We start from the raw sequence: 26910 nt of genomic DNA, 5'->3' as shown, positions 1-26910 counted from the left end.
TACTCCCTATAATACACAGTCCCACTCTCTGTTAATCCCTATAATACACACTCCCACTCTCTGTGACTCCCTATAATGCACACACCCACTCTCTGTTACTCACTATAATACACACTCCCACTCTCTGTTACACCCTATAAGACACACTCCCAGTCTCTGTTACTCCCCATAATACACACTCCCACTCTCTGTTAATCCCCATAATACACACACCCACTCTCTGTGACGCCCCATAATACACACTCCCACTCTCTGTTAATCCCCATAATACACACTCCCAGTCTCTATTACTTCCGACAATACACACTCCCACTATCTTACACCCTATAATACACACTCCCACTCTCTGTTACACCCAAAATAACACACTTCCAGTCTCTGTTTCTCCCTATAATACACACTCTCACTCTCTGTTACTCCCTACATAACACACTTCAGGTCTCTGTTACTCCCTAGAATACACACTCCCACTCTCTGTTACTCCCTATAATACACACTGCCACTCTCTATTTCTCCCTATAATACATACTCCCACTCTCTTGCTCCCTATAATACACACTCCCTCTCTCTGTTACTCCCTATAATGCACACTCCCACTCTCTGTTACTCCCTATAATACACACTCCCACTCTCTCTAACTCCATATAATACACACTCCCACCCTCTGTTACTCCCTACATAACACACTTCAGGTCTCTGTTACTCCCTATAATACACACTCCCACTCTCTGTTACTCCCTATAATACACACTCCCACTCTCTGTTACTCCCTTTAAAACACACTCCCAGTCTCTATTACTCCCGATAATACACACTCCCACTCTCTGTTACTCCCGACATAACACACTCCCAGTCTCTATTATTCGATAGTCAAAATCTTTTCCCAAAGGTAGGGGAGTCTATAACGAGGGGGCACAGATTTAAGGTGAGAGGGGAGAGATACAAAAGGATCCAGAGGGGCAATTTTTTCACTCAAAGGGTGGTGAGTGTCTGGAACGAGCTGCCAGAGGCAGTAGTAGAGGCGGGTACAATTTTGTCTTTTAAAAAGCATTTGGACAGTTACATGGGGAAGATGGGTATCGAGGGATATGGGCCAAGTGCAGGCAATTGGGACTAGCTTAGTGGTATAAACTGGGCGACATGGACATGTTGGGCCGAAGGGCCTGTTTCCATGTTGTAACTTCTATGATTCTATGATTCTATTCCCTGTAAGACACACACTCCCACATTCTTACTCCCAATAACACACAATTCCACTCTCTGATACTCCCAATAATACACACTCCGACTCTCTTACTCCCTATAATACACACTCCCACTCTCTGTTACCCCCTATAATACACACTCCCACTCTCTTCCTCCCAATAATACACACTCCCACTCTCTGTTACTCCCTAGAATACACACTCCCACTCTCTGTTACTCCCTATAATACACACTCCCACTCTCTATTACTCCCTATAATACATACTCCCACTCTCTTGCTCCCGATAATACACACTACCTCTCTCTGTTACTTCCTATAATACACACTCCCACTCGCTGTTATTCCCTATAATACACACTCCCACTCTCTGTTACTCCCTATAATACACACTCCCACTCTCTGTTACTTCCTATAATACACACTCCCACTCGCTGTTATTCCCTATAATACACACTCCCACTCGCTGTTACTCCCTATAATACACATTCCCACTCTCTGTTACTCCCAATAATACACACTCCCACTCTCTGGTACTCCCTATAAGACACACTCCCACTCTCGTACTCCCTATAATACACACTCCCACTCTCTGTTACTGCCTATAATATGCATTCCCACTCTCTTGCTCCCTATAATACACACTCCCACTCTCTGTTACTCCCGAAATAACACATTCACAGTGTCTGTTACTCCCTATAATACACACTCCCAGTCTCTATTACTCCCGACAATACACACTCCCACTCTCTGTTACTCCCTATAATACACACTCCCACTCTCTATTACTCCCTATAATAAACACTCCCACTTTCTATTACTCCCTATAATAAACACACCCACTCACCGTTACTCCCTATAATACACACTCCCACTCTCTCTTACTCACTATACTATACACCCCAACTCTCTTACTCCCTATAATACACACTCCCAGTCTCTGTTACTTCCTATAATACACACTCCCACTCGCTGTTATTCCCTATAATACACACTCCCACTCTCTGTTACTCCCTATAATACACACTCCCACTCTCTGTTACTTCCTATAATACACACTCCCACTCGCTGTTATTCCCTATAATACACACTCCCACTCGCTGTTACTCCCTATAATACACACTCCCACTCTATCTAACTCCATATAATACACACTCCCACTCTCTGTTACTCCCTACATAACACACTTCAGGTCTCTGTTACTCCCTATAATACACATTCCCACTCTCTGTTACTCCCAATAATACACACTCCCACTCTCTGGTACTCCCTATAAGACACACTCCCACTCTCGTACTCCCTATAATACACACTCCCACTCTCTGTTACTGCCTATAATATGCATTCCCACTCTCTTGCTCCCTATAATACACACTCCCACTCTCTGTTACTCCCGAAATAACACATTCACAGTGTCTGTTACTCCCTATAATACACACTCCCAGTCTCTATTACTCCCGACAATACACACTCCCACTCTCTGTTACTCCCTATAATACACACTCCCACTCTCTATTACTCCCTATAATAAACACTCCCACTTTCTATTACTCCCTATAATAAACACACCCACTCACCGTTACTCCCTATAATACACACTCCCACTCTCTCTTACTCACTATACTATACACCCCAACTCTCTTACTCCCTATAATACACACTCCCAACTCTCTGTTACTCCCTCTATAAAACACTCCTACTCTCTGTTACTCCCTATAATACACACTCCCACTTTCTGTTACTCCCTATAATACACACTCCCACTCTCTATTACTCCCTATAATACACAGTCCCACTCTCTGTTAATCCCTATAATTCCCACTCTCTGTGACTCCCTATAATGCACACTCCCACTCTCTGTTACTGCCTATAATATGCATTCCCACTCTCTTGCTCCCTATAATACACACTCCCACTCTATGTTACTCCCTATATAACACATTCACAGTGTCTGTTACTCCCTATAATACACACTCCCAGTCTCTATTACTCCCGACAATACACACTCCCACTCTCTGTGACTCCCTATAATGCACACTCCCACTCTCTGTTACTCACTATAATACACACTCCCACTCTCTGTTACTCCCTATATAACACATTCACAGTGTCTGTTACTCCCTATAATACACACTCCCAGTCTCTATTACTCCCGACAATACACACTCCCACACTCTGTGACTCCCTACAATACACAGTCCCACTCTCTGTTAATCCCTATAATTCCCACTCTCTGTGACTCCCTATAATACACACTCCCACTCTCCGTTACTCACTATAATACACACTCCCACTCTCTGTTACACCCTATAAGACACACTCCCAGTCTCTGTTACTCCCCATAATACACACTCCCACTCTCTGTTAATCCCCATAATACACACTCCCACTCTCTGTGACTCCCTATAATGCACACTCCCACTCTCTGTTACTCACTATAATACACACTCCCACACTCTGTGACTCCCTACAATACACATTCTCACTCTCTGCTACTCCCTATAATACACACTCCCACTCTCTGTTACTCCCTATAATACACACTCCCACTCTCTGTTACTCCCTATAATACAAACTCCCACTCGCTGTTACTCCCTATAATACACACTCCCACTCTCTGTTACTCCCTATAATACACACTCCGACTCTCTGTTACTGCCTATAATATGCATTCCCACTCTCTTGCTCCCTATAATACACACTCCCACTCTCTGTTACTCCCTATATAACACACTCACAGTGTCTGTTACTCCCTATAATACACACTCCCAGTCTCTATTACTCCCGACAATACACACTCCCACTATCTTACACCCTATAATACACACTCCCACTCTCTGTTACACCCAAAATAACACACTTCCAGTCTCTGTTTCTCCCTATAATACACACTCTCACTCTCTGTTACTCCCTACATAACACACTTCAGGTCTCTGTTACTCCCTAGAATACACACTCCCACTCTCTGTTACTCCCTATAATACACACTGCCACTCTCTATTACTCCCTATAATACATACTCCCACTCTCTTGCTCCCTATAATACACACTCCCTCTCTCTGTTACTCCCTATAATACACACTCCCACTCTCTGTTACTCCCTATAATACACACAACCACTCTCTCTAACTCCATATAATACACACTCCCACCCTCTGTTACTCCCTACATAACACACTTCAGGTCTCTGTTACTCCCTATAATACACACTCCCACTCTCTGTTACTCCCGATAATACACACTCCCACTCTCTGTTACTCCCTTTAAAACACACTCCCAGTCTCTATTACTCCCGATAATACACACTCCCACTCTCTGTTACTCCCGACATAACACACTCCCAGTCTCTATTATTCCCCATAAGACACACACTCCCACATTCTTACTCCCAATAACACACAATTCCACTCTCTGATACTCCCAATAATACACACTCCGACTCTCTTACTCCCTATAATACACACTCCCACTCTCTGTTACCCCCTATAATACACACTCCCTCTCTCTTCCTCCCAATAATACACACTCCCACTCTCTGTTACTCCCTAGAAGACACACTCGCAGTCTCTGTTACTCCCTATAATACACACTCCCACTCTCTGTTAATCCCTATAATACACACTCCCACTCTCTGTGACTCCCTACAATGCACACTCCCACTCTCTGTTACTCACTATAATACACACTCCCACACTCTGTGACTCCCTACAATACACATTCCCACTCTGTGTTACTCCCAATAATACACACTCCCACTCTCTGTTACTCCCTATAATACACACTCCCACTCTCTGTTACTCCCTATAGTACAAACTCCCACTCGCTGTTATTCCCCATAATAGACACTCCCACTCTCTGTTACTCCCTATAATACACACTCCCACTCTCCGTTACTGCCTATTATATGCATTTCCACTCTCTTGCTCCCTATAATACACACTCCTACTCTCTGTTACTCCCTATATAACACACTCACAGTGTCTGTTACTCCCTATAATACACACTCCCAGTCTCTATCACTCCCGACAATACACACTCCCACTATTTTACACCCTATAATACACACTCCCACTCTCTGTTACACCCAAAACAACACACTTCCAGTCTCTGTTTCTCCCTGAAATACACACTCCCACTCTCTGTTACTCCCTATAATACACACTCCCACTCTCTGTTACTCCCTATAATGCACACTCCCACTCTCTGTTACTCCTTATAAAACACACTCCCACTCTCGGTTACTCCCTATAATAGACACTCCCACTCTCTATTACTCCCTATGATACACACTCCCACTCTCTGTTACTCCCTATAATAAATACTCCCACTCTCTGTTACTCCCTATAATACACACTCCCACTCTCTATTACTCCCTATAATACACACTCCCACTCACTGTTATTCCCGATAATACACACTCCCACTCTCTGTTACTCCCTATAATAAATACTCCCACTCTCTGTTACTCCCTATAATACACACTCCCACTCTCTGTTACTGCCTATAATATGCATTTCCACTCTCTTGCTCCCTATAATACACACTCCTACTCTCTGTTACTCCCTATATAACTCACTCACAGTGTCTGTTACTCCCTATAATACACACTCCCAGTCTCTATCACTCCCGACAATACACACTCCCACTATCTTACACCCTATAATACACACTCCCACTCTCTGTTACACCCAAAATAACACACTTCCAGTCTCTGTTTCTCCCTAAAATACACACTCCCACTCTCTGTTACTCCCTATAATACACACTCCCACTCTCTGTTACTCCTCATAAAACACACTCCCACTCTCGGTTACTCGCTATAATAGACACTCCCACTCTCTATTACTCCCTATGATACACACTCCCACTCTCTGTTACTCCCTATAATAAATACTCCCACTCTCTGTTACTCCCTATAATACACACTCCCACTCTCTATTACTCCCTATAATACACACTCCCACTCTCTGTTACTCCCTATAATACACTCTCCCACTCTCTGTTACTCCCTATAATACACACTCCCACTCTCTATTACTCCCTATAATACACACTCCCACTTTCTATTACTCCCGATAATACACACTCCCACTCGCTGTTACTCCCTATAATACACACTCCCACTCTCCGTTGCTCCCTATAATACACACTCCCACTCTCTCTTACTCACTATAATATACACCCCAACTCTCTTACTCCCTTTAATACACACTCCCACTCTCTGTTACTCCCTATAATATACATTCCCACTCTCTTGCTCCCTATAATACACACTCCCAACTCTCTGTTACTCCCTATATAAAACACTCTCACTCTCTGTTACACCCTATAATGCACACTCCCACTCTCTGTTACTCCCTATAATACACACTCCCACTCTCTGTTACTCCCGATAATACACACTCCCACTCTCTGTTGCTCCCTAAAATACACACTCCCACTCTCTGTTACTCCCTATAATACACACTCCCACTCTCTGTTACTCCCTATGATGCACACTCCCACTCTCTCTTACTCCTTATAAAACACACTCCCACTCTCGGTTACTCCCTACAATAGACACTCCCACTCTCTATTACTCCCTATGATACACACTCCCTCTCTCTGTTACTCCCTATAATAAATACTCCCACTCTCTGTTACTCCCTACAATACACACTCCCACTCTCTGTTACTCCCTGTAATACACACTCCCACTCTCAGTTACTCCCTATAATACACACTCCCACTCTCTGTTGCTCCCTATAATACACACTCCCACTCTCTGTTACTCCCTATAATACACACTACCACTCTCTGTTACTCCCTACAATACACACTCCCACTCTCTGTTAATCCCTATAATTCCCACTCTCTGTGACTCCCGATAATACACACTCCCACTCTCCGTTACTCACTATAATACACACTCCCACTCTCTGTTACACCCTATAAGACACACTCCCAGTCTCTGTTACTCCCCATAATACACACTCCCACTCTCTGTTAATCCCCATAATACACACTCCCACTCTCTGTGACTCCCTATAATGCACACTCCCACTCTCTGTTACTCACTATAATACACACTCCCACTCTCTGTTACTCCCTATAATACATACTCCCACACTCAGTGACTCCCTACAATACACATTCCCACTCTCTGCTACTCCCGATAATACACACTCCCACTCTCTGTTACTCCCAATAATACACACTCCCACTCTCTGTTACTCCCTATAATACAAACTCCCACTCGCTGTTACTCCCTATAATACACAGTCCCACTCTCTGTTACTCCCTATAATACACACTCCGACTCTCTGTTACTGCCTATAATACACACTCCCACTCTCTTGCTCCCTATAATACACACTCCCACTCTCTGTTCCTCCCTATATAACACACTCACAGTGTCTGTTACTCCCGATAATACACACTCCCAGTCTCTATTACTCCCGACAATACACACTCCCACTATCTTACACCCTATAATACACACTCCCACTCTCTGTTACACCCAAAATAACACACTTCCAGTCTCTGTTTCTCCCTATAATACACACTCTCACTCTCTGTTACTCCCTACATAACACACTTCAGGTCTCTGTTACTCCCGAGAATACACACTCCCACTCTCTGTTACTCCCTATAATACACACTGCCACTCTCTATTACTCCCTATAATACATACTCCCACTCTCTTGCTCCCTATAATACACACTCCCTCTCTCTGTTACTCCCTATAATACACACTCCCACTCTCTGTTACTCCCTATAATACACACTCCCACTCTCTCTAACTCCATATAATACACACTCCCACCCTCTGTTACTCCCTACATAACACACTTCAGGTCTCTGTTACTCCCTATAATACACACTCCCACTCTCTGTTACTCCCTATAATATACACTCCCACTCTCTGTTACTCCCTTTAAAACACACTCCCAGTCTCTATTACTCCCGATAATACACACTCCCACTCTCTGTTACTCCCGACATAACACACTCCCAGTCTCTATTATTCCCCATAAGACACACACTCCCACATTCTTACTCCCAATAACACACAATTCCACTCTCTGATACTCCCAATAATACACACTCCGACTCTCTTACTCCCTATAATACACACTCCCACTCTCTGTTACCCCATATAATACACACTCCCTCTCTCTTCCTCCCAATAATACACACTCCCACTCTCTGTTACTCCCGAGAAGACACACTCGCAGTCTCTGTTACTCCCTATAATACACACTCCCACTCTCTGTTAATCCCGAAAGTACACACTCCCACTCTCTGTGACTCCCTATAATGCACACTCCCACTCTCTGTTACTCACTATAATACACACTCCCACACTCTGTGACTCCCTACAATACACATTCCCACTCTGTGTTACTCCCAATAATACACACTCCCACTCTCTGTTACTCCCTATAATACACACTCCCACTCTCTGTTACTCCCTATAGTACAAACTCCCACTCGCTGTTATTCCCTATAATAGACACTCCCACTCTCTGTTACTCCCTATAATACACACTCCCACTCTCCGTTACTGCCTATAATATGCATTTCCACTCTCTTGCTCCCTATAATACACACTCCTACTCTCTGTTACTCCCTATATAACACACTCACAGTGTCTGTTACTCCCTATAATACACACTCCCAGTCTCTATCACTCCCGACAATACACACTCCCACTATCTTACACCCTGTAATACACACTCCCACTCTCTGTTACACCCAAAATAACACACTTCCAGTCTCTGTTTCTCCCTATAATACACACTCCCACTCTCTATTACTCCCTATAATACACACTCCCACTCACTGTTATTCCCGATAATACACACTCCCACTCTCTGTTGCACCCGATAATGCACACTCCCACTCTCTGTTACTCCCTATAATACACACTCCCACTCTCTGTTACTCCCTATAATACACTCTCCCACTCTCTGTTACTCCCTATAATACACACTCCCACTCTCTATTACTCCCTATAATAGACACTCCCACTTTCTATTCCTCCCTATAATACACACTCCCACTCGCTGTTACTCCCTATAATACACATTCCCACTCTCCGTTACTCCCTATAATACACACTCCCACTCTATCTTACTCCCTATAATAGACACTCCCACTCTCTATTACTCCCTATGATACACACTCCCACTCCCTGTTACTCCCTATAATAAATACACCCACTCTCTGTTACTCCCTATAATACACACTCCCACTCTCTGTTACTCCCTGTAATACACACTCCCACTCTCAGTTACTCCCTATAATACACACTCGCACTCTCTGTTGCTCCCTATAATACACACTCCCACTCTCTGTTACTCCCTATAATACACACTACCACTCTCTGTTACTCCCTACAATACACACTCCCACTCTCTGTTACTCCCTATAATACACACTCCCACATTCTGTTACTCCCTATAATACACACTCTCACTCTCTATTACTCCCTATAATACACACTCCCACTCACTGTTACTCCCGATAATACACACTCCCACTCTCTGTTGCTCCCTATAATGCACACTCCCACTCTCTGTTCCTCCCGATAATACACACTCCCACTCTCTGTTACTCCCTATAATAAACACTCCCACTCTCTGTTACTCCCTATATAACACACTCACAGTGTCTGTTACTCCCTATAATACACACTCCCAGTCTCTATTACTCCCGACAATACACACTCCCACTATCTTACACCCTATAATACACACTCCCACTCTCTGTTACACCCAAAATAACACACTTCCAGTCTCTGTTTCTCCCTATAATACACACTCCCACTCTCTGTTACTCCCTATATAACACACTTCAGGTCTCTGTTACTCCCTAGAATACACACTCCCACTCTCTGTTACTCCCTATAATACACACTCCCACTCTCGATTACTCCCTATAATACATACTCCCACTCTCTTGCTCCCTATAATACACACTACCTCTCTCTGTTACTCCCTATAATACACACTCCCACTCGCTGTTACTCCCTATAATACACACTCCCACTCGCTGTTACTCCCTATAATACACACTCCCACTCTATCTAACTCCATATAATACACACTCCCACTCTCTGTTCCTCCCTACATAACACACTTCAGGTCTCTGTTACTCCCTATAATACACACTCCCACTCTCTGTTACTCCCTATAATACACACTCCCACTCTCGTACTCCCGATAATACACACTCCCACTCTCTGTTACTGCCTATAATATGCATTCCCACTCTCTTGCTCCCTATAATACACACTCCCACTCTCTGTTACTCCCTATATAACACATTCACAGTGTCTGTTACTCCCTATAATACACACTCCCAGTCTCTATTACTCCCGACAATACACACTCCCACTCTCTGTTACTCCCTATAATACACACTCCCACTCTCTATTACTCCCTATAATAAACACTCCCACTTTCTATTACTCCCTATAATACACACTCCCACTCACCGTTACTCCCTATAATACACACTCCCACTCTCTCTTACTCACTATACTATACACGCCAACTCTCTTACTCCCTATAATACACACTCCCACTCTCTGTTACTCCCTATAATATACATTCCCACTCTCTTGCTCCCTATAATACACACTCCCAACTCTCTGTTACTCCCTATATAACACACTCCCACTCTCTGTTACTCCCTATAATACATACTCCCAGTTTCTGTTACTCCCTATAATACACACTCCCACTCTCTATTACTCCCTATAATACACACTCCCACTCACTGTTATTCCCGATAATACACACTCCCACTCTCTGTTGCACCCGATAATGCACACTCCCACTCTCTGTTACTCCCTATAATACACACTCCCACTCTCTGTTACTCCCTATAATACACTCTCCCACTCTCTGTTACTCCCTATAATACACACTCCCACTCTCTATTACTCCCGATAATACACACTCCCACTTTCTATTACTCCCGATAATACACACTCCCACTCGCTGTTACTCCCTATAATACACACTCCCACTCTCCGTTACTCCCTATAATACACACTCCCACTCTCTCTTACTCACTATAATATACACCCCAACTCTCTTACTCCCTTTAATACACACTCCCACTCTCTGTTACTCCCTATAATATACATTCCCACTCTCTTGCTCCCTATAATACACACTCCCAACTCTCTGTTACTCCCTATATAAAACACTCGCACTCTCTGTTACACCCTATAATGCACACTCCCACTCTCTGTTACTCCCTATAATACACACTCCCACTCTCTGTTACTCCCGATAATACACACTCCCACTCTCTGTTGCTCCCTAAAATACACACTCCCACTCTCTGTTACTCCCTATAATACACACTCCCACTCTCTTTTACTCCCTATAATGCACACTCCCACTCTCTGTTACTCCTTATAAAACACACTCCCACTCTCGGTTACTCCCTATAATAGACACTCCCACTCTCTATTACTCCCTATGATACACACTCCCACTCTCTGTTACTCCCTATAATAAATACTCCCACTCTCTGTTACTCCCTATAATACACACTCCCACTCTCTGTTACTCCCTGTAATACACACTCCCACTCTCAGTTACTCCCTATATAACACATTCACAGTGTCTGTTACTCCCTATAATACACACTCCCAGTCTCTATTACTCCCGACAATACACACTCCCACTCTCTGTTACTCCCTATAATACACACTCCCACTCTCTATTACTCCCTATAATAAACACTCCCACTTTCTATTACTCCCTATAATACACACTCCCACTCACCGTTACTCCCTATAATACACACTCCCACTCTCTCTTACTCACTATACTATACACGCCAACTCTCTTACTCCCTATAATACACACTCCCACTCTCTGTTACTCCCTATAATATACATTCCCACTCTCTTGCTCCCTATAATACACACTCCCAACTCTCTGTTACTCCCTATATAACACACTCCCACTCTCTGTTACTCCCTATAATACATACTCCCAGTTTCTGTTACTCCCTATAATACACACTCCCACTCTCTATTACTCCCTATAATACACACTCCCACTCACTGTTATTCCCGATAATACACACTCCCACTCTCTGTTGCACCCGATAATGCACACTCCCACTCTCTGTTACTCCCTATAATACACACTCCCACTCTCTGTTACTCCCTATAATACACTCTCCCACTCTCTGTTACTCCCTATAATACACACTCCCACTCTCTATTACTCCCGATAATACACACTCCCACTTTCTATTACTCCCGATAATACACACTCCCACTCGCTGTTACTCCCTATAATACACACTCCCACTCTCCGTTACTCCCTATAATACACACTCCCACTCTCTCTTACTCACTATAATATACACCCCAACTCTCTTACTCCCTTTAATACACACTCCCACTCTCTGTTACTCCCTATAATATACATTCCCACTCTCTTGCTCCCTATAATACACACTCCCAACTCTCTGTTACTCCCTATATAAAACACTCGCACTCTCTGTTACACCCTATAATGCACACTCCCACTCTCTGTTACTCCCTATAATACACACTCCCACTCTCTGTTACTCCCGATAATACACACTCCCACTCTCTGTTGCTCCCTAAAATACACACTCCCACTCTCTGTTACTCCCTATAATACACACTCCCACTCTCTGTTACTCCCTATAATGCACACTCCCACTCTCTGTTACTCCTTATAAAACACACTCCCACTCTCGGTTACTCCCTATAATAGACACTCCCACTCTCTATTACTCCCTATGATACACACTCCCACTCTCTGTTACTCCCTATAATAAATACTCCCACTCTCTGTTACTCCCTATAATACACACTCCCACTCTCTGTTACTCCCTGTAATACACACTCCCACTCTCAGTTACTCCCTATAATACACACTCCCACTCTCTGTTGCTCCCTATAATACACACTCCCACTCTCTGTTACTCCCTATAATACACACTACCACTCTCTGTTACTCCCTACAATACACACTCCCACTCTCTGTTACTCCCTATAATACACACTCCCACTTTCTGTTACTCCCTATAATACACACTCTCACTGGCTATTACTCCCTATAATACACACTCCCACTCACTGTTACTCCCGATAATACACACTCCCACTCTCTGTTGCTCCCTATAATGCACACTCCCACTCTCTGTTACTCCCTATAATACACACTCCCACTCTCTGTTACTCCCGATAATACACACTCCCACTCTCTGTTGCTCCCTATAATACACACTCCCACTCTCGGTTACTCCCTATAATAGACACTCCCACTCTCTATTACTCCCTATGATACACACTCCCACTCTCTGTTACTCCCTATAATAAATACTCCCACTCTCTGTTACTCCCTATAATACACACTCCCACTCTCTGTTACTCCCTGTAATACACACTCCCACTCTCAGTTACTCCCTATAATACACACTCCCATTCTCTGTTGCTCCCTATAATACACACTCCCACTCTCTGTTACTCCCTATAATACACACTCCCACTCTCTATTACTCCCTATAATACACACTCCCACTCACTGTTATTCCCGATAATACACACTCCCACTCTCTGTTGCACCCGATAATGCACACTCCCACTCTCTGTTACTCCCTATAATACACACTCCCACTCTCTGTTACTCCCTATAATACACTCTCCCACTCTCTGTTACTCCCTATAATACACACTCCCACTCTCTATTACTCCCGATAATACACACTCCCACTTTCTATTACTCCCTATAATACACACTCCCACTCGCTGTTACTCCCTATAATACACACTCCCACTCTCCGTTACTCCCTATAATACACACTCCCACTCTCTCTTACTCCCTATAATAGACACTCCCACTCTCTATTACTCCCTATGATACACACTCCCACTCTCTGTTACTCCCTATAATAAATGCACCCACTCTCTGTTACTCCCTATAATACACACTCCCACTCTCTGTGACTCCCTGTAATACACACTCCCACTCTCAGTTACTCCCTATAATACACACTCGCACTCTCTGTTGCTCCCTATAATACACACTCCCACTCTCTGTTACTCCCTATAATACACACTCCCAACTCTCTGTTACTCCCTATATAACACACTCCCACTCTCTGTTACTCCCTATAATACATACTCCCAGTTTCTGTTACTCCCTATAATACACACTCCCACTCTCTATTACTCCCTATAATACACACTCCCACTCACTGTTATTCCCGATAATACACACTCCCACTCTCTGTTGCACCCGATAATGCACACTCCCACTCTCTGTTACTCCCTATAATACACACTCCCACTCTCTGTTACTCCCTATAATACACTCTCCCACTCTCTGTTACTCCCTATAATACACACTCCCACTCTCTATTACTCCCTATAATACACACTCCCACTCTCTGTTACTCCCTATAATACACACTCCCACTCTCCGTTACTCCCTATAATACACACTCCCACTCTCTCTTACTCACTATAATATACACCCCAACTCTCTTACTCCCTTTAATACACACTCCCACTCTCTGTTACTCCCTATAATATACATTCCCACTCTCTTGCTCCCTATAATACACACTCCCAACTCTCTGTTACTCCCTATATAAAACACTCGCACTCTCTGTTACACCCTATAATGCACACTCCCACTCTCTGTTACTCCCTATAATACACACTCCCACTCTCTGTTACTCCCGATAATACACACTCCCACTCTCTGTTGCTCCCTAAAATACACACTCCCACTCTCTGTTACTCCCTATAATACACACTCCCACTCTCTGTTACTCCCTATAATGCACACTCCCACTCTCTGTTACTCCTTATAAAACACACTCCCACTCTCGGTTACTCCCTATAATAGACACTCCCACTCTCTATTACTCCCTATGATACACACTCCCACTCTCTGTTACTCCCTATAATAAATACTCCCACTCTCTGTTACTCCCTATAATACACACTCCCACTCTCTGTTACTCCCTGTAATACACACTCCCACTCTCAGTTACTCCCTATAATACACACTCCCACTCTCTGTTGCTCCCTATAATACACACTCCCACTCTCTGTTACTCCCTATAATACACACTACCACTCTCTGTTACTCCCTACAATACACACTCCCACTCTCTGTTACTCCCTATAATACACACTCCCACTTTCTGTTACTCCCTATAATACACACTCTCACTCTCTATTACTCCCTATAATACACACTCCCACTCACTGTTACTCCCGATAATACACACTCCCACTCTCTGTTGCTCCCTATAATGCACACTCCCACTCTCTGTTACTCCCTATAATACACACTCCCACTCTGTGTTACTCCCGATAATACACACTCCCACTCTCTGTTACTCCCTATAATACACACTCCCACTCTCGGTTACTCCCTATAATAGACACTCCCACTCTCTATTACTCCCTATGATACACACTCCCACTCTCTGTTACTCCCTATAATAAATACTCCCACTCTCTGTTACTCCGTATAATACACACTCCCACTCTCTGTTACTCCCTGTAATACACACTCCCACTCTCAGTTACTCCCTATAATACACACTCCCATTCTCTGTTGCTCCCTATAATACACACACCCACTCTCTGTTACTCCCTATAATACACACTCCCACTCTCTATTACTCCCTATAATACACACTCCCACTCACTGTTATTCCCGATAATACACACTCCCACTCTCTGTTGCACCCGATAATGCACACTCCCACTCTCTGTTACTCCCTATAATACACACTCCCACTCTCTGTTACTCCCTATAATAGACACTCCCACTTTCTATTACTCCCTATAATACACACTCCCACTCGCTGTTACTCCCTATAATACACACTCCCACTCTCCGTTACTCCCTATAATGCACACTCCCACTCTCTCTTACTCCCTATAATAGACACTCCCACTCTCTATTACTCCCTATGATACACACTCCCACTCTCTGTTACTCCCTATAATAAATACACCCACTCTCTGTTACTCCCTATAATACACACTCCCACTCTCTGTTACTCCCTGTAATACACACTCCCACTCTCAGTTACTCCCTATAATACACACTCGCACTCTTTGTTACTCCCTGTAATACACACTCCCACTCTCAGTTACTCCCTATAATACACACGCGCACTCTCTGTTACTCCCTACAATACACACTCCCACTCTCTGTTACCCACTATAATACACACTCCCACATTCTGTTACTCCCTATAATACACACTCTCACTCTCTATTACTCCCTATAATACACACTCCCACTCACTGTTACTCCCGATAATACACACTCCCACTCTCTGTTGCTCCCGAAAATGCACACTCCCACTCTCTGTTACTCCCTATAATACACACTCCCACTCTCTGTTACTCCCTATAATAAACACTCCCACTCTCTGTTACTCCCTATATAACACACTCACAGTGTCTGTTACTCCCTATAATACACACTCCCAGTCTCTATTACTCCCGACAATACACACTCCCACTATCTTACACCCTATAATACACACTCCCACTCTCTGTTACACCCAAAATAACACACTTCCAGTCTCTGTTTCTCCCTATAATACACACTCCCACTCTCTGTTACTCCCTATATAACACACTTCAGGTCTCTGTTACTCCCTAGAATACACACTCCCACTCTCTATTACTCCCTATAATACATACTCCCACTCTCTTGCTCCCTATAATACACACTACCTCTCTCTGTTACTCCCTATAATACACACTCCCACTCGCTGTTACTCCCTATAATACACACTCCCACTCGCTGTTACTCCCTATAATACACACTCCCACTCTATCTAACTCCATATAATACACACTCCCACTCTCTGTTCCTCCCTACATAACACACTTCAGGTCTCTGTTACTCCCTATAATACACATTCCCACTCTCTGTTACTCCCAATAATACACACTCCCACTCTCTGTTACTCCCTATAATACACACTCCCACTCTCGTACTCCCGATAATACAGACTCCCACTCTATGTTACTGCCTATAATATGCATTCCCACTCTCTTGCTCCCTATAATACACACTCCCACTCTCTGTTACTCCCTATATAACACATTCACAGTGTCTGTTACTCCCTATAATACACACTCCCAGTCTCTATTACTCCCGACAATACACACTCCCACTCTCTGTTACTCCCTATAATACACACTCCCACTCTCTATTACTCCCTATAATAAACACTCCCACTTTCTATTACTCCCTATAATACACACTCCCACTCACCGTTACTCCCTATAATACACACTCCCAACTCTCTGTTACTCCCTATATAACACACTCCCACTCTCTGTTACTCCCTATAATACATACTCCCAGTTTCTGTTACTCCCTATAATACACACTCCCACTCTCTATTACTCCCTATAATACACACTCCCACTCACTGTTATTCCCGATAATACACACTCCCACTCTCTGTTGCACCCGATAATGCACACTCCCACTCTCTGTTACTCCCTATAATACACACTCCCACTCTCTGTTACTCCCTATAATACACTCTCCCACTCTCTGTTACTCCCTATAATACACACTCCCACTCTCGATTACTCCCTATAATACACACTCCCACTTTCTATTACTCCCGATAATACACACTCCCACTCGCTGTTACTCCCTATAATACACACTCCCACTCTCCGTTACTCCCTATAATACACACTCCCACTCTCTCTTACTCACTATAATATACACCCCAACTCTCTTACTCCCTTTAATACACACTCCCACTCTCTGTTACTCCCTATAATATACATTCCCACTCTCTTGCTCCCTATAATACACACTCCCAACTCTCTGTTACTCCCTATATAAAACACTCGCACTCTCTGTTACACCCTATAATGCACACTCCCACTCTCTGTTACTCCCTATAATACACACTCCCACTCTCTGTTACTCCCGATAATACACACTCCCACTCTCTGTTGCTCCCTAAAATACACACTCCCACTCTCTGTTACTCCCTATAATACACACTCCCACTCTCTGTTACTCCCTATAATGCACACTCCCACTCTCTGTTACTCCTTATAAAACACACTCCCACTCTCGGTTACTCCCTATAATAGACACTCCCACTCTCTATTACTCCCTATGATACACACTCCCACTCTCTGTTACTCCCTGTAATACACACTCCCACTCTCAGTTACTCCCTATAATACACACTCCCACTCTCTGTTGCTCCCTATAATACACACTCCCACTCTCTGTTACTCCCTATAATATACACTACCACTCTCTGTTACTCCCTACAATACACACTCCCACTCTCTGTTACTCCCTATAATACACACTCCCACTTTCTGTTACTCCCTATAATACACACTCTCACTCTCTATTACTCACTATAATACACACTCCCACTCACTGTTACTCCCGATAATACACACTCCCACTCTCTGTTGCTCCCTATAATGCACACTCCCACTCTCTGTTACTCCCTATAATACACACTCCCACTCTCTGTTACTCCCGATAATACACACTCCCACTCTCTGTTACTCCCTATAATACACACTCCCACTCTCGGTTACTCCCTATAATAGACACTCCCACTCTCTATTACTCCCTATGATACACACTCCCACTCTCTGTTACTCCCTATAATAAATACTCCCACTCTCTGTTACTCCCTATAATACACACTCCCACTCTCTGTTACTCCCTGTAATACACACTCCCACTCTCAGTTACTCCCTATAATACACACTCCCATTCTCTGTTGCTCCCTATAATACACACTCCCACTCTCTGTTACTCCCTATAATACACACTACCACTCTCTGTTACACCCTACAATACACACTCCCACTCTCTGTTACTCCCTATAATACACACTCCCACTTTCTGTTACTCCCTATAATACACACTCTCACTCTCTATTACTCCCTATAATACACACTCCCACTCACTGTTACTCCCGATAATACACACTCCCACTCTCTGTTGCTCCCTATAATGCACACTCCCACTCTCTGTTACTCCCTATAATACACACTCCCACTCTCTGTTACTCCCGATAATACACACTCCCACTCTCTGTTACTCCCTATAATACACACTCCCACTCTCTATTACTCCCTATAATACACACTCCCACTCACCGTTACTCCCTATAATACACACTCCCACTCTCTCTTACTCACTATACTATACACCCCAACTCTCTTACTCCCTATAATACACACTCCCACTCTCTGTTACTCCCTATATAACACACTCCCACTCTCTGTTCCACCCTATAATACACACTCCCACTTTCTATTGCTCCCTATAATACACACTCCCACTCTCTGTTGCTCCCTATAATACACATTCCCACTCTCTGTAACTCCCTATAATACACACTCCCACTTTCTGTTACTACCTATAATAAACACTCCCACTCTCTGTTACTCCCTATAATACACACTCCCACTCTCTGTTGCTCCCTATAATACACATTCCCACTCTCTATTATTCCCTATAATACACACTCCTACTGTCTGTTGCTCCCTATAATACACACTCCCACTCTCTGTTACTCCCTATAATACACAGTCCCAATCTCTGTTCCTCCCTATAATACACATTCCCACTCTCTGTTACTCCCTATAATACACACTCCCACTCTCTGTTACTCCCTATAATACACACTCTTCACTCTCTGTTACTCCCTATAATACACACTCCCACTCTCTGTTACTCCCTATAATACACACTCCCACTCTCTGTTACTCCCTATAATACACACTCCCACTCTCTATTTCTCCCTATAATACACACTCCCGCTCTCTGTTACTCCCTATAATCCACACTCCCACTCTCTGTCACTCCCTATAATACACACTCTTCACTCTCTATTTCTCCCTGTAATACACACTCCCGCTCTCTGTTACTCCCTATAATACACACTCGTCACTCTCTGTTACTCCCTATAATACACACTCCCACTCTCTGTTACTCCCGATAATACACACTCCCACTCTCTGTTCCTCCCTGTAATACACACTCCCACTCTCTGTTCCTCCCTATAATATACACTCCCACTCTCTGTTACTCCCTATAATACACACTCCCACTCTCTGTTACTCCCTATAATACACACTCCCACTTTCTGTTGCTCCCTATAATACACACTCCCACTCTCTGTTACTCCCTATAATACACACTCCCACTCTCTGTTACTCCCTATAATACACACTCCCACTCTCTATTTCTCCCTATAATACACACTCCCGCTCTCTGTTACTCCCTATAATACACACTCCCACTCTCTGTCACTCCCTATAATACACACTCTTCACTCTCTATTTCTCCCTGTAATACACACTCCCGCTCTCTGTTACTCCCTATAATACACACTCTTCACTCTCTGTTACTCCCTATAATACACACTCCCACTCTCTGTTACTCCCGATAATACACACTCCCACTCTCTGTTCCTCCCTGTAATACACACTCCCACTCTCTGTTCCTCCCTATAATATACACTCCCACTCTCTGTTACTCCCTATAATACACACTCCCACTCTCTGTTACTCCCTATAATACACACTCCCACTTTCTGTTACTCCCTATAATACACACTCTCACTCTCTATTACTCCCTATAATACATACTCCCACTCACTGTTACTCCCGATAATACACACTCCCACTCTCTGTTGCTCCCTATAATGCACACTCCCACTCTCTGTTACTCCCTATAATACACACTCCCACTCTCTGTTACTCCCGATAATACACACTCCCACTCTCTGTTACTCCCTATAATACACACTCCCACTCTCTATTACTCCCTATATTGCACACTCCCACTTTCTATTACTCCCTATAATACACACTCCCACTCACCGTTACTCCCTATAATACACACTCCCACTCTCTCTTACTCACTATACAATACACCCCAACTCTCTTACTCCCTATAATACACACTCCCACTCCCTGTTACTCCCTATAATACACACTCCCACTCTCTGTTACTCCCTTTAATACACACTCCCACTCTCTGTTACTCCCTATAATACACACTCCCACTCTCTATTTCTGCCTATAATACACACTCCCGCTCTCTGTTACTCCCTATAATCCACACTCCCGCTCTCTGTCACTCCCTATAATACACACTCTTCACTCTCTATTTCTCCCTATAATACACACTCCCGCTCTCTGTTACTCCCTATAATACACACTCTTCACTCTCTGTTACTCCCTATAATACACACTCCCACTCTCTGTTACTCCCTATAATACACACTCCCACTCTCTGTTCCTCCCTATAATACACACTCCCACTCTCTGTTCCTCCCTATAATACACACTCCCACTCTCTGTTACTCCCTATACTACACACTCCCACTCTCTGTTACTCCCTATAACACACAACATGGTAGCCTTGACGTACATACTGACACAGGGACTGATCCTGTGCAACCTGGTCTCACTATTGGACAGTGTACACTTACCATGTAGGCACTATCAGTGTCTGCTGGCTCTGCAGTCTGTGTATCTGCTGTGACCTGCTGATATCTGGAGGTTGACTGTATCTAGAAAACAAGGAGGTCTGTTATAAATGACATCGCAGACCAAGCACCATGTTTGTGGCTGAATATGAACAGATAGCCCATAATAATAAACTGAAAGAAAATCTGCAATTGTCGTTTCCATATCCATTGACCTATTGTAGAGGGGCTGCAAGTGGTGAATGGCTGTCGTCACCTGACAGATTGTAACACCTCTCCACAGGTATATTGATTACAAACTGGAACATCTGCCCTCGGGTTTATTACAAACTGGAACATCTGCCCTCGGGTTTATTACAAACTGGAACATCTGCCCTCGGGTTTATTACAAACTGGAACATCTGCCCTCGGGTTTATTACAAACTGGAACGTCTGCCTTCGGGTTTGTTACAAACTGGAACATCTGCCCTCGGGTTTATTACAAACTGGAACATCTGCTCTCGGGTTTATTACAAACTGGAACATCTGCCCTCAGGTTTATTACAAACTGGAACATCTGCCCTCGTGTTTATTACAAACTGGAACGTCTGCCCTCGGGTTTATTACAAACTGGAACATCTGCCCTCGGGTTTATTACAAACTGGAACGTCTGCCTTCGAGTTTGTTACAAACTGGAACATCTGCCCTCGGGTTTATTACAAACTGGAACATCTGCTCTCGGGTTTATTACAAACTGGAACATCTGCCCTCGGGTTTATTACAAACTGGAACGTCTGCCTTCGGGTTTGTTACAAACTGGAACATCTGCCCTCGGGTTTATTACAAACTGGAACATCTGCTCTCGGGTTTATTACAAACTGGAACATCTGCCCTCAGGTTTATTACAAACTGGAACATCTGCCCTCGTGTTTATTACAAACTGGGACATCTGCCCTCGGGTTTATTACAAACTGGAACGTCTGCCCTCGGGTTTATTACAAACTGGAACGTCTGCCCTCGGGTTTATTACAAACTGGAACGTCTGCCCTCGGGTTTATTACAAACTGGAACGTCGGCCCTCGGGTATATTGATCACATCAGATATGCAGCAAGTCCGGAGCTAATCAGACACTCATTCTGTAGTTACAATTCCATTTTCATTAAAACTCTCAAATTAGTTTTGCTAAGCTTGTGAGCGTTTACTTCTGTTAGAACATAAAATCAGATATGAGAAAAAAAAGGCAGAGACCGAGTGTCATTAATTTTCCGATTAGTTCAGTACACTTTAGAAACCAATTGGAGAACTGAGCCTTCTGCCCTCTTTGTGGATCTGTCCTGTGTGTACATTCTTTCTATAAATCAAAAAGCAAATACTGCGGATGCTGGAAATCTGAAATAAAAACAGAAAATGCTGGCGAAGCTCAGCAAATGAGGCAGCATCTGAGGAGAAAGAAACAGAGTTAATATTTCAGGTCGAAGGCCTCTCGTCAGAACTGGAAGATGTTAAAGAGTTAAAGTTTTTAAGCAAATACAGAGCCAGGGAAAGGGAAGGAGAGGAGGAAGGAACAAAAGGGAAGGTCTGTGATAGGGTGGAGGGCAAAAGTGATTAAATGACCAAAGGGATGAGGGTGCGAGGCAGGGAGGGTGGGAATGGGACAGGTTAAGAAACAAAAGATTGGTCAGGAGTAGCTGTAAATGGCAGCAGCACCATTACCTGCACTTGTTGACCGAAAAAAATGAGAGAAGTGTTTATGATCTGAAGTTATTGAAATCAGTGTTGAGTCCGGAAGATTGTAAAGTGCCGAAACGAAAGATGAGGGGCTATTCCTCGAGCTTCCGTTGAGCTTCATTGGAGGAGTGGGAGTGGGAGTGGGAGAGGGAGAGGGAGAGGGAGTGGGAGTGGGAGTGGGAGAGGGAGAGGGAGTGGGAGTGGGAGAGGGAGAGGGAGTGGGAGAGGGAGAGGGAGTGGGAGAGGGAGAGGGAGTGGGAGAGGGAGAGGGAGAGGGAGTGGGAGTGGGAGTGGGAATTAAAATGGCAAGTGACCGGTAGGTCAGGGTCACGCTCACGGACAGAGCTGAGGTGTTCAGTCTGTGTTTGGTCTCCCCAGTGTAGAGGAGGCCACATTGTGAGCAGCGAATACAGTATATTAAATTGAAAGTAGTACCAGCAAACTGCTGTTTCACCTGGAAGGAGTGTTTGGGGCCCTGGATAGTGGGGAGGGAGGAGGTGAAGGGGCAGGTGTTGCATCTCCTGTGCTCGCACGGGGAGGTGCCGTGGGGAGCAGAGCGGTGTTGGGGGTGATGGTAGAGTGGACCAGGGTGTCACGGAGGGACTATTCCACATATGCTCTGTTGAGTGTCCATCCACTTGAGCTCATAATCCAGGCTGATAATCCAGTGCAGTACTGAGGGAACGCTGCACTGTCGGGGTCGGGGGGGCCGTCTTTCGGATGAGACTTTTACATTCACCCTCTCAGGTGGACCTGAAAGATCCCCCGGCACTGTTTGAAGACGAGCAGGGCAGTTCTCCCCTTGTCCTGGGGCCAATATTTAGACCTCATCCAACATCACCAAAACAGAGTATCCGGTCATTAACATATTGCTGTTTGTGGGATCTTGCTGTGCGTAAATGGGCTGCTGCGTTTCCTACATTACAACAGTGACTAATTCAGTACTTCATTGGCTGTAAAGCTCTTTGTGATGTCCTGAGGCCATGAAAGGCACTATATCAAAGCGAGTCCTTCTATCTATATGCTCTATTGAGTGTATCTTCATTGCACTGTCTAATGGCTGGAGTGTCGCGGAATTCTAGATCCCAGACCTGGTAAGGTGGGGACCTCTGGTAAAACCGGCCCGCTGGTAATGTGCCTTGTACTCACCGGGTCAGCGGCAGAAAGCTCCACAGTGTCCAAAGGTGGTGTTTTCTTCAAGTGAGATTTACATTGGCAACAAGTCTAAAACAGAAAGAAGATGATGAGATGTGGGTTTGGGCCTGTGCCTCAAATACCAAGTGAAAGGGCCGAGCACCACAGGATCTGACCGTAAAACCAATCCACGCTGTGGTGCAGTTTGTTCGTTATGACAGACTATCTGGTTAATCGCAATGTCCGGCCGTCTCTCAACTGATTCTGAATCCATGACCTTCTGGGATTGTGAATTCGACATTTTCAGACACCTGAACCTCAGCAAGTTCAAAATTCTCATCCGACTTTCAATGCCCTTCAGTATCTCACCCGATATTCGCATGCTGATCGCCCCCAGGCTTACAACTCAGAAATACCCTCTGCTTTTCTAGCACTGGACTAATCCCCCTCCCCCAGTCCCTCCAACACTGGACTAATCCCCCTCCCCCAGTCCCTCCAACACTGGACTAATCCTCCTCCCCCAGTCCCTCTAACACTGGACTAATCCCCCTCCCCCAGTCCCTCTAACACTGGACTAATCCCCCTCCCCCAGTCCCTCTAACACTGGACTAATCCTCCTCCCCCAGTCCCTCTAACACTGGACTAATCCTCCTCCCCCAGTCCCTCCAACACTGGACTAATCCCCCTCCCCCAGTCCCTCCAACACTGGACTAATCCTCCTCCCCCAGTCCCTCTAACACTGGACTAATCCCCCTCCCCCAGTCCCTCTAACACTGGACTAATCCTCCTCCCCCAGTCCCTCTAACACTGGACTAATCCTCGACCCCCAGTCCCTCTAACACTGGACTAATCCTCGTCCCCCAGTCCCTCTAACACTGGACTAATCCCCCTCCCCCAGTCCCACTAACACTGGACTAATCCCCCTCCCCCAGTCCCACTAACACTGGACTAATCCCCCTCCCCCAGTCCCTCTAACACTGGACTAATCCTCCTCCCCCAGTCCCTCTAACACTGGACTAATCCTCGACCCCCAGTCCCTCTAACACTGGACTAATCCCCCTCCCCCAGTCCCTCTAACACTGGACTAATCCCCCTCCCCCAGTCCCACTAACACTGGACTAATCCTCGTCCCCCAGTCCCTCTAACACTGGACTAATCCCCCTCCCCCAGTCCCTCTAACACTGGACTAATCCTCCTCCCCCAGTCCCTCTAACACTGGACTAATCCTCCTCCCCCAGTCCCTCTAACACTGGACTAATCCTCGACCCCCAGTCCCTCGAACACTGGACTAATCCTCGTCCCCCAGTCCCTCTAACACTGGACTAATCCTCGACCCCCAGTCCCTCTAACACTGGACTAATCCTCGTCCCCCAGTCCCTCCAACACTGGACTAATCCTCGTCCCCCAGTCCCTCTAACACTGGACTAATCCCCCTCCCCCAGTCCCTCGAACACTGGACTAATCCTCCTCCCCCAGTCCCTCGAACACTGGACTAATCCTCGTCCCCCAGTCCCTCTAACACTGGACTAATCCTCGACCCCCAGTCCCTCTAACACTGGACTAATCCTCCTCCCCCAGTCCCTCTAACACTGGACTAATCCTCGACCCCCAGTCCCTCTAACACTGGACTAATCCCCCTCCCCCAGTCCCTCTAACACTGGACTAATCCTCGTCCCCCAGTCCCTCTAACACTGGACTAATCCTCGTCCCCCAGTCCCTCTAACACTGGACTAATCCCCCTCCCCCAGTCCCTCTAACACTGGACTAATCCTCGTCCCCCAGTCCCTCTAACACTGGACTAATCCCCCTCCCCCAGTCCCTCGAACACTGGACTAATCCCCCTCCCCCAGTCCCTCTAACACTGGACTAATCCTCGACCCCCAGTCCCTCTAACACTGGACTAATCCTCGTCCCCCAGTCCCTCTAACACTGGACTAATCCTCGACCCCCAGTCCCTCTAATACTGGACTAATCCTCGACCCGCAGTCCCTCTAACACTGGACTAATCCTCGACCCCCAGTCCCTCTAACACTGGACTAATCCTCCTCCCCCAGTCCCTCGAACACTGGACTAATCCTCGACCCCCAGTCCCTCTAACACTGGACTAATCCTCGACCCCCAGTCCCTCTAACACTGGACTAATCCTCGACCCCCAGTCCCTCTAACACTGGACTAATCCTCCTCCCCCAGTCCCTCGAACACTGGACTAATCCTCCTCCCCCAGTCCCTCTAACACTGGACTAATCCTCGTCCCCCAGTCCCTCTAACACTGGACTAATCCTCGACCCCCAGTCCCTCTAACACTGGACTAATCCTCGTCCCCCAGTCC

General features: G+C 45.1%; 1 protein-coding gene across 1 annotated transcript in view; it reads right to left on the bottom strand.

Annotated features, from left to right (window-relative positions):
• si:ch211-243a20.4 (uncharacterized) overlaps nucleotides 1–26910 on the bottom strand; it is an 81365-nt gene that overhangs the window by 28519 nt on the left and 25936 nt on the right. Inside the window, exons 4-5 of the mRNA XM_067974731.1 lie at nucleotides 24597–24671; nucleotides 21743–21823 (exon numbers count right to left, since the gene is read on the bottom strand). Of these exons, the coding sequence (XP_067830832.1) occupies nucleotides 21743–21823; nucleotides 24597–24671 (156 nt within the window). The remainder of the gene's footprint in view (nucleotides 1–21742; nucleotides 21824–24596; nucleotides 24672–26910) is intronic.

The sequence above is a fragment of the Heptranchias perlo genome, chromosome 40 (genome assembly GCF_035084215.1).
Source record: "Heptranchias perlo isolate sHepPer1 chromosome 40, sHepPer1.hap1, whole genome shotgun sequence".
Classification (NCBI taxonomy): Eukaryota; Metazoa; Chordata; class Chondrichthyes; order Hexanchiformes; family Hexanchidae; genus Heptranchias; species Heptranchias perlo.
This window is presented reverse-complemented; position numbering and strand designations above follow the sequence as displayed.